The sequence below is a fragment of the Pinus tabuliformis genome, chromosome 8, assembly GCF_031772625.1.
Source record: "Pinus tabuliformis cultivar Carrire ecotype Pingquan chromosome 8, CPIR1, whole genome shotgun sequence".
In the NCBI taxonomy this organism is placed as follows: domain Eukaryota; kingdom Viridiplantae; phylum Streptophyta; class Pinopsida; order Pinales; family Pinaceae; genus Pinus; species Pinus tabuliformis.
This window is the reverse complement of record NC_142294.1, coordinates 964,772,885-964,783,686: the sequence shown is the minus strand read 5'-3', so window position 1 is coordinate 964,783,686 and position 10,802 is coordinate 964,772,885. Positions and strand designations below refer to the sequence as shown.

Below are 10,802 nucleotides of genomic sequence, written 5' to 3'. Positions count from 1 at the left end.
GTTTGAGTCAAATTCCACCAAATGAACAAGTCGGCACAGTCCTCCAACAGACACTATTCGACCTACTGGACAACTATATATAAAGGATAGTTCGACCCATTTGAAGGACAATCAAATATCATCACAATAGGTACTTTCTACATCTAACAAAGAAGTATACTGAATTAAAGAAGAGAAAAGGCAAGAAGAATCTCGCAAATGTGAAGAATGAATTTTGTGAACAGGCCGATTTTTTCTGTGCTACTGCAAGCCCGAAATTTCAGGGAAAAATTTCAGGGGCTGAAATTTCACAAAGTTGACCAATTTGACCTATGTTGACTTTGACCTTGGAGGTGACTTGTAGGAGAGCTGGACTTGGACTTTTTGGTGGCATTTCTGGTCTTCGTTTTGTTCGTGGATATCTCATTTTGATCTGATTCTATGAAGGCTTGTTGGATTTTCCCCTTGTAGGGTTTTGCCCTGCTTAGCAACTAATTTTGGTGTCTCTTGTCTGTTTATTTTTCCTGCAAGATTGAACATTTGTATAATTGCTTGATGAAGAAGACATAACAAATAATAAAAGAAATTTAACATTCACAAGTAATTATCAAGTAAAAAGAATCAAGCCTTATCTACCCTATCCTTGGTTTCTCAACAAGACTTTCTCCCAAGAAGCCATGCTGATTTGGCTGTGTTATGTTGATTTGACTAGGGAAGATTGATACATTTACCCATGGGGCCATGCTGATTTGGCTAGGGGTAAATGGCCCACAGTACTCACATTGCTAGCTCCAGGGTGGAGTGATCTATTTTATAGAGCAGGTTTGAATTGTTTATCTAATGGGGTTTTTACCCATTAGTGGGGTAACAATTCTAGTCTAATGTTGAGTTGTCATGTAGGCTCCATAAGTGAGGGGGTGAAGAGCCACCTCTATGGGTGTCCACTCACATTAGAGCTCTATATAAATAGACAGACATGTGAGAGGCAAATCAATCAACATAGCAAGCTCATTGATCTTTTCTAGTGAAATGAAGAAATTTTAGCTAAAGGAGAAATTTGTTTTGGAGAATCATCTTCATCATCATTTTATCTCTCTTGGACAGCCGCACGTGTGAGAAAGAAGGATGAGTTGACTAGGCTGCATTGACTGAAGTTGACTGATCCTTTGACCAGCATTGACCATATCTGTTTAACCTCTGTTTGACCAGGTTTCACTGATACTTAACTTGTATTATTAGCACAGATTTGTAGGCAGAATTTTCTGACTTGTAACCTTGTTGAAGAACAATTTATCCTAGAAAATATTGTTGGGTTTTCTTCCCAAGGTTGGGTTTCCAAGGTGAAAAATTTTGTGTCTATTGTGCATGGATGTTATTCTATGATCTTTACTGTTACTGCTGCATTTAAGATTTTCTGAGTGTAATTCTTCAATGATAGCAGTAGCATAAAATACTGTGTGAAAAATCATTAGACAAAAATTATTTGGCAGAAAATTGTATTCTACTGCACATCTTGTAGAATTTCAACAGCAAGATTCAGCCATATTGGCCTTTGTTGTGTGGAAATTCAACAGTAGTAAAATATTCAGCATATTTTCCATACTGTATAGATATAGTACAGTCAGAAGAAGATAAAATTATACTAAAGAATGAAGGTCAACTGGTTGATTGATTTTTGTTTATGCCCATGGACTTGATGATTGAGGAAATCTGTTTAGAAAGCACACACACTGCCAGTGCTTTCTATCAAATAACATCCAATTGCAGGATAGTTTTAGAATAATTGAAACAAAAAAGAGCTCGAAGCTATATATGATTATCGTTATGGAACTAAAAATTTCTAATGCATGTTTCATTATACTATAGATGTATTATTGAAAGTTGAAATAATAAAGCAAGTTGCTAACTACGAACAATCGCTGTGTAAAACTAAATCCTCATTTGATAGATGATAATAGTCACCGTATTTCTGGTTACTTTGGAAGTTTGGATGACCTTATAAACACTTAAAATGGAAGATACTAGTAATATATTTTTCTAAATGACCGCCCTGTTGAGATTTTCTGTTTGGAGTAAAATAGGCAAAAATCTCTGTAGGTGACAACAATAGAAATTCAGTTCCTAGATTAGCTCCAGGTTGTTGGGAGATGATTAATGCCTCCTATATTTGATGTGAGTGAGTTAATGAGGTTGTTAGATTCTCTTTGCTATATAACATGTAACCATTCGGATTGTTTGCTATGAGGGTGAGAGTTTTGTGAGGATTTCATTATGTAATCTCCTGTTTGATTAATAAGATTGCCAATGCCTATGTTGTGTGGACGTAGCCCAGATTGGTTGGGTGAACCACGTTAAATTCTTGTGTCTTTATGTGCATGATTGATTGCTGTGTATTTTGTTTAATTTAGCTGAGCATTGATCTCAACAATTGGTATCAGAGCATGTTGGAGGTGCTGAGATTGCGTGCTGGAGCTGTATTGCTGGAGACGTGGATCGTTTTACTGTGCGTGGAGGCTGTACATTGTTGTTGGTGTGTTTGACTGGAGAACAGCATTGATACAGCGTTGTGCACACCAGATCAGGTGGACCTGCGTGGAGAAATTACCAGCGTCTGCGTGGTGGATTTAAAGACTGCTGCGTGGATTTGAGAACCGATCTGGTGGTGCTGGTGCGTGGTGGATTAAACCGATCTGGTGGAGGTAATGTAAGTTGTGAAAAATAGATTGCTGCGTGGAATGGATATGCTATAAAACGGCGTGGATATATATTTTAAAAAATGGCATAGTTATATTTTAAAATCTGCGTGAAGTTCTATGTTTGCTGTTCGTGCCAAGCGCTGGTGCGTAGTGTGGGATTGTATGCTGATAAAACTGTGTGGGATTGCTTCACTTAAACACCTCACGTTCAAGCAGAGTTACGCCATGGCCTGATTAGATTTGTATAAAAGAATTCACAGAAACTTTTTTGTTGTATGCGCATTGTTAAATACCAAGAGTGTTTGGAATATTTTTTGTTTTGTTGCCAGCGTTTAATAAAAGACAGCGCGCTGAGGAGAGCAGTATATAACCTGCGTGGATATATGTTATATATATTTAAAAATAGAGTGGATTTCTGTATTTACAAACTGCGTTATATATATTTTAAAATAGCGTGGATTTCTATATTGAAAAACTGCGTTGATATATATTTGAACACTCGTGGCGATGAAGTATAACACCTGTGTGGCGATGAATTATAACTCCGTGTGGTTGTAGCGTATTCCAGTTTTTTGGTGTACAGCGTGGTGTGGGGATCTGATTTTGTGCTTAAATCGTTTTTAACTTTTTATCAACCGTCAAAGGTGTGTAATGGCGCAGAACCGACAGTGATATTATTGTGTTTTTTTTTAGCAAAGGCATATCAGTGCATATTGCAGAAAGTTTTTTTGTGAAGTACAAAGGGCAGTTTTTTTTAAGGCTAAGGCAGAAAGGCATAGGCAGTTTTTTTTTATTGCTGGTGTTTAAAGTTGGATATTGGAGATTATTGTGTTTTTTGTTGATACAAATGGCGAAAACTCAAAGTGCCCGGTTCGAAATCGAGAAGTTTAATGGCAAAAATAATTTCGAGATCTGGAAGGTAAAGATGCATGATCTGCTGGTACAGCAAGGCGTGGCAAAGGGTTGTTGGGCAGGTCCAAACTGCCTTCCCCCGTGACAGATGATGAGTGGAATGAATTGGATGGCAGAGCCTTGAGCGGAATTCGGTTGTGTTTGGCTGATGATGTTTTATTTAACATCGTGTCAGAGAAGACTGCAGCTGGTTGTGGACGAAGTTGGAGAAGTTGTATATGACGAAATCCTTGACAATCGGATTCTCCTGAAACGACAGCTTTACGGTTTGCGAATGAAAGAAGGTACCTCGATTACTGATCACTGATGTTTTTAATACCTTACTGGTGCAATTAGACAGTCTAGATGTGAAATTTGATTCAGAGGATAAGGCAATAACTCTATTGTGTTCATTGCCCGAATCCTGGGATCACTTTGTTACTTCCATAAGCTTTAATACAGCAGACATTTTTGAGTTTGACAATGTTTTGGAGCCTTGTTGTCTGAGGAGACGAGGAAGAGGTCGAATGCAGACACCTCTACATCAAAGGTAATGATGGCCAGAGGTCGCTCAAGAGAGAGACACTCCGGGGGCAAGCATAGCGACTCTCGTTCAAAGTCTAAAGAAAGAAGACAAAGGTGAAGCGCTGGCATTGTGGCAAGGCTGGACATCTGAAAAAGGATTGCTGGAAGCCAACACCACAGATACAGGTTCAGTATCTAGTTCAGGTATGAGTGATGAGGTATTGTCTGTTAATATTTCAAAACATGATCAACATTGGTTGTTAGATTCTGGGGCATCTAACCACATGTATATTCATAAAGATTGGTTTAAGACATATAGATCAGTTGATGATGGAGTCATGTACATGGGTAATGATGTCACTTGCAGTATTGTTGGAATAGGAAGTATACAACTGCAAATGTAGATGGCACAACCAAATTGTTAACTGATGTGAGGCATGTACCAGATCTAAGAAAAAATCTAATTTCATTAGGAGCACTGGATACGAATGGATATAAAACTGTAATTCAAGGTGGAGTTATGAAAATATATAAAGGTATTTTACTAGTGATGAAGGCTAAGAAGGTAGGAAATCTTTTTCAATTAGAAGGTAGAACTGGGTCAGATCATGTGTCGGTGTCTGAACAGGACAGTAGTTCCATTCGCCTATGCATCAAAGATTGGGCCATATGAGCAAACGAGGGTTGAAAATTTTTGGCTGATCGCAAGTTACTTCCTAATCTAAGATCTGGAAAGTTAGATTTCTGTAAACATTGCTTGTTTGGAAAACAAAGTAAACAAAAATTTAAAACAGGCAAACATACTAGTAAAGGAATACTTGATTATATCCATTCAATGTTTGGGTCCAGCCCCTACAGCGTCATATGGTGGCTCGTCATATTTTGTATCGTTTATTGATGACTTTTCTAGAAAAGTGTGGGTCTACATGTTGAAAAGGAAGTCTGATGTTTTTACAGTTTTCAAGCAGTTTAGAGCATTGGTAGAAAACAGCACTGGTAGAACTATAAAATGTTTAAGAACTGACAATGGTGGTGAGTTTACCTCCAAGGAGTTTGACAGCTATTGCAAGGATGCAGGGATCGAAAGACATAAGACCACGGTTTATACTCCTCAACAGAATGGAGTTGCTGAACGCATGAACAGGACTCTTCTAGAGAGAGCAAGGTGTATGCTGAGTAACGCCGGGTTGCAAAAGGAGTTGTGGACGGAAGCAGTGGCAACAGCTTGTTATGTGATAAACCGATCTCCATCAACGGCGATAGGCTGCAAGGTTCCGCAAGAGGTATGGAAAGGACACCCTTGTGACTATTCTAAACTCAGAGTGTTTGGTTGTGAAGCATATGCTCTAGTGCCTAAACATCAGCGAACTAAATTAGATCCGAAATCGAAAAGGTATGTCTTTGTTGGGTATGGTGATGGAACAAAGGGATATAGATTGTGGGATCCTACTACCCGCAAAATCATCATCAACAGAGATGTAAAGTTTAATGAATCCTCTCTTGTACAGTTAGATGTAGATAGAAGATTGAAACAGGATGATGTATTTGATTTCCAGCACATTCAGTTTGACAGCATTTCTAATGATAGTCATAACGACCATAGTTCAGATTCTAGTCATGAACAGGTTTCAGAATCAGATTATGAACAGGGTTCAGATGGAGGTCATGAACAGGTCTCAGATGGCGATCATGAAGAAGTTCCTACAGATGATAGACAGCCAATTGTGGAAGCACCAGAAACATTCTTAAGGAGGTCTACAAGGATCAAACGCCCTCCGAGAAGGTATGATGATCATGTTACTTTAGTTGTTTTGACCGCTAATGATGATGAACCTTTGTGTTATCAGGAAGCTGTAGAAGGTTCAAATAGTGACAAGTGGAAAGCAGCCATGAAGGACGAAATGATGGCCTTAAGTAAGAACGGCACATGGGATCTGGTTGAGCTTCCGAAAGGCAGGAAAACTGTGGGGTGTAAATGGTTTTCAAGCTGAAACGGGGTGTGAATGATACGGAAGACAGGTACAAAGCACGCTGGTTGCAAAAGGGTTTTCTCAGAAAGCCGGTATTGACTTTCATGAGATTTTTTCACCAGTGGTTAAAATTGTTTCAATTAGAATTGTGTTAGCATTAGTGGCTTTGCTTGATTTAGAGTTGCAGCAGTTAGATGTTAAGACTGCATTTCTACATGGTGACTTAGATGAGGAAATATATATGGAACAACCGGAAGGGTTTGTTCACCATCGCAATGAGAAATTTGTCTGCAGGCTCAAGAAGTCATTATATGGCCTGAAGCAGTCGCCTCGGCAGTGGTATAAGAAGTTTGATTCTTTCATGTTGAGTCAGAAATATGTAAGAAGTGAATATGATCATTGTGTTTACTTTAAGCAGTTAAATAATGGCATGTTCATTATCTTAGTGTTGTATGTGGATGATATGCTTTTAGCAAGCAAAAGCATAGAAGAAATCAACAGGTTGAAGGCTCAGATGGCAAGGACATTTGATATGAAAGATCTAGGAGCAGCAAGACAGATTTTGGGCATGGAGATTTTCAGAGACAGGAGCAATGGTAAGCTATGGCTATCACAACAAAAGTATATTGAGAAAATACTTTTGAGGTTTGGTATGAATAATGTGAAGCCTGTTTCAGTCCCTTTAGCTTCCCATTTTAAGCTTTCTTCGAGTTTATGTCCTAATACAAATGAAGAAAAGGATTATATGTCTCGAATTCCATATGCCAATGTAGTAGGGTGTTTAATGTATGCGATGGTTTGTACTCGACCAGATATTTCACATGCAGTTGGGGTTGTCAGTAGGTACATGGCAAATCCGGGTAAAGAACACTGGTCAGCAGTGAAATGGGTGCTTCAGTATCTGAGAGGCACAAGTAGTTATTGTATTACTTACAATAAGAGTAGTGAATCTGTTTGCGGGTATGTTGATTCTGATTTTGCAGGTGATTTGGATAAGAGAAGGTCAACTTCAGGGTATGTCTTTACTCTTGTAGGTGGAGCTATTAGCTGGATGTCAAAGCTACAAAACATTGTTGCTTTATCCACTACTGAAGCAGAATACATTGCTGCTTCGCATGCTTGCAAAGAGGCGGTATGGTTGAAAGGTTTGCTTGGTGAGTTTGGTAGGTTACAGGACAACATCAGGTTACTTTGTGATAGTCAAAGTGCAATACATTTGGCTAAGAATCCGGCCTATCATAGTAAATCAAAGCATATACCGATCAAGTACCATTTTGTAAGACAGGTTATCACTGAAAGGGGAGTCTCTCTTGAAAAGGTGCATACAAAGGAGAATTGTGCAGACATGTTCACGAAACCAGTTTTGTTAGAGAAGCTACGCTGGTGTTTGGCTTCTCTTGGCTTGCAGAAAAGATAAAATAATAATAACAGGGCATCAGGCTAATTGTTGTCAAGGTGGAGATTGTTGAGATTTTCTGTTTGGAGTAAAATAGGCAAAAATCTCTGTAGGTGACAACAATAGAAATTCAGTTCCTAGATTAGCTCCAGGTTGTTGGGAGATGATTAATGCCTCCTATATTTGATGTGAGTGAGTTAATGAGGTTGTTAGATTCTCTTTGCTATATAACAGGCAACCATTCGGATTGTTTGCTATGAGGGTGAGAGTTTTGTGAGGATTTCATTATGTAATCTCCTGTTTGATTAATAAGATTGTTGATGCCTATGTTGTGTGGACGTAGCCCAGATTGGTTGGGTGAACCACGTTAAATTCTTGTGTCTTTATGTGCATGATTGATCTGCTGTGTATTTTGTTTAATTTAGCTGAGCATCTGATCTCCAACACGCCCTCTTAAAATTGCAAATACATCAATATATCTTGCCTCTGGAACAAACGTGTAATATGACAATACTGGGATTTGTTTCTCTGCAAATTATGAAAGACTTGAGGAATTCTTAAGATGGACTAAGTTGTGCTAAAATTTTGCCATTTTTTGTTAGAAGTAGTAACAATAAATTATGTATATAGCTCCATAACAATCTTTACGACAAAACAGTTGGGAGGGTCGCAGCTAGATCACAAAAGTACTTCAGTAATCAAGATCCAAGCAACATCCTCTCCCAAAACAAACAAATGATTTCAGTTTATGAGGTGCATGTTTTTGTATTTATGAGACATATACTTCTGTATTAGAACCATACTGGGTTTATTCACAACATACTTTTCCCATTCCAAAGCATAACCATATTCATATTTGTATTCAAATATTGCTAGTATGCATGAAACTGCTGCGGAAGAAAAATGAACATGGAAAAATGTGCTTCATGAGAAGGTTACTTCAAACATACCTCACTTTCAGTCAATGGTCTGTCGGCTGATATGACAAAAAGCACTAAGTCTGCCCGAGGAACAAACTCCTCAGTAAGTCTTTGTTGTCGCTTAAGAATCACATTCGTGCCAGGAGTATCAACAAAACAAATCTGCCCATCATGAAGATATCGATGTCATATTCAGTTTCACACATAAATATTGATGCACATGCATATAGTTGCCACAAGAGTCATGCTTGGCCTTAAAAAATCATGCATATTTGCACAGTATAAGACACTAAGATATTGCAAATACCAAGCAACACCAAGCAAACTTCAAAATAAAAATCAGGTAATATTATACCACAAAAATGACTCCTTTATACAACTAATTTGTCTTCTTCCAAAAGTCAATATAAGTTCTTTCATTTTAAAACACACTCTAGAGCAAATATATTTACGCAAAAAAATTCAAAAATTAGTTTGCAGCATGAAAGCTTTCTGTAAAGAGCATGCAATGACTAAAAATGATCATTAGCTGAGCTGCACATAAGTGGACTTCTTTAAGAGGATGTGAAAAGGGCAAAAAAGTAAGTAATATTTTCCATATCCACAGTCACTCCTATCTGTTTTATATATGGAACTTAACATTTAAAGCATCAATTGTTTCTTAAAATATCAGAAAGTTTTTAAAAGGCCAGGATCAATGTATCCATAGTGATATACACGAACCATAATATTAACTGGATAAAAGTTCCCAAGAAGTCTTGGAAATTACTAGTATCAAATTGAAGATTTGTGTTGCCTGAATTCACAAATAATGTGGATTTGAATTCTCCATGTAAACAGCTGGCACACAACAGCTCAGTCAGCTTATGTCTCTCTAATAAATACTTCATAATGATGACCTCATAACTTATAACAATCACAGACTGAACGGTAAATTCACCAATTAGATGTATAAGTCACTACAAGACAACCCACAGAGGGAAAAATTGGGATAACATCAAACTCTAAGGACTGATTGCCAATACATCCACAATATTAGGTACTTTGAGTAAGGCGATAAATTTATAAAGCACACCCAACACAAAACTTCCCATGCAACAACAATCACACGTTATCAAAACTGTTTGATGTTCATTGCCATTATCCATGACACAAAAGACCATTATAGTCTTCACCCGTCTTGGGTCACTGATCCATAGCTTCACCGATTTTTATAAGCACTCATACTCTATGGTGAAAAGAAGTTAAAAACAATTATAATGGGTGTTATTCCCATTGGGAGTCTTTATGATCAAAGAAAAATTATCATATGTAGGTATCTTTCTAGCATTGATCCCACTGGGAGCTATGACATCCCAGATTGCACCTTTATTATTTCGAAATTAACACCAATACAAAGCAAAGTCAATACAATCTAACAATAACCAATTCAAAGAATACAACTAAAGCTCTCGATAATGCATGTAAATATACTCATCTGTCTTTAACCAAAGAAAGTATAAGGCAATCACAAGCTATGAATTATGAATAGTCTGGGATTTATGTCCATGTCTTTAAATTATATCGCCGATGTAATGTGGATTTCACTATCTTCGGGTTAGCTGAGTTCTCCTTAATTAGCCTTTAACAAGGGGTATAATGTAGTATTCTAGCCCAAAACCAAGTTGTAGCATATGTGCAGGGATGGATGTACAAGGAGTTCCATATGGGCATATGCCAAAAAGATTAATTTACTATTAAAGTATGATATGAAAATATGATTGTTATATGGCCACTTTATTAGGGAATTGTGACCAAGGTAGTATTATAATCGTAGGCTTGGGGTTAGATGATTCAAAATTTAACCACCTTAACCAACTCAGGGTCCTATATATTGATGTATTGAGAGAAGATTAAATGAGAGTGGTATTTGTAATGTGGGTAGCCAATCTCTGGCTCCTGTAGTTGTACATGGTACAATATCATTAATATATGTTACATTTATTGTTCTCTCCAATTATGTTTGTCTACTATTATGTTCTATGAAATCCTACATTTAACATAGACATTTTATTTATAATGAGTATGGTTGAAGTTGTTGCATATGAGAAGATGAAGTGTGCATTATATGAGGAGAAGGATGTATTGGATGGTTAGAAAAATGGTCATTGCAAATCGCTATGTATACAAATTTGTGCATGCATGTATGGGTTGGTCACCCCTAGTCTTCTATAGGGTTTTTCATTAAGGATGCAGCACGGCTTCCATCATTTGAGCCCATTGTTGAAACTCATTTGTCCACAACTTTATTTTGTGAAACTCCAGCCCAAAGCACACAAAAGAGGAGAAACGGGAAGGAGAAAATCAGAGGTTTTCCTCCATTTCTTCTTATATTAGAGTCAGTTCTCTATATTCACTTTAAGAATTTTAGATAGCTTTTAAGTTT

At 37.5% G+C, this 10,802-nt stretch overlaps 1 protein-coding gene across 1 annotated transcript in view; it reads right to left on the bottom strand.

Moving 5' to 3' along the window:
- Positions 1–10,802, bottom strand: part of LOC149238675 (putative transmembrane GTPase FZO-like, chloroplastic) — a 207,271-nt gene that overhangs the window by 39,129 nt on the left and 157,340 nt on the right. Inside the window, exon 5 of the mRNA XM_089369638.1 lies at positions 8,408–8,539. Coding sequence (XP_089225764.1) covers positions 8,408–8,539 — 132 coding nt within the window. The remainder of the gene's footprint in view (positions 1–8,407; positions 8,540–10,802) is intronic.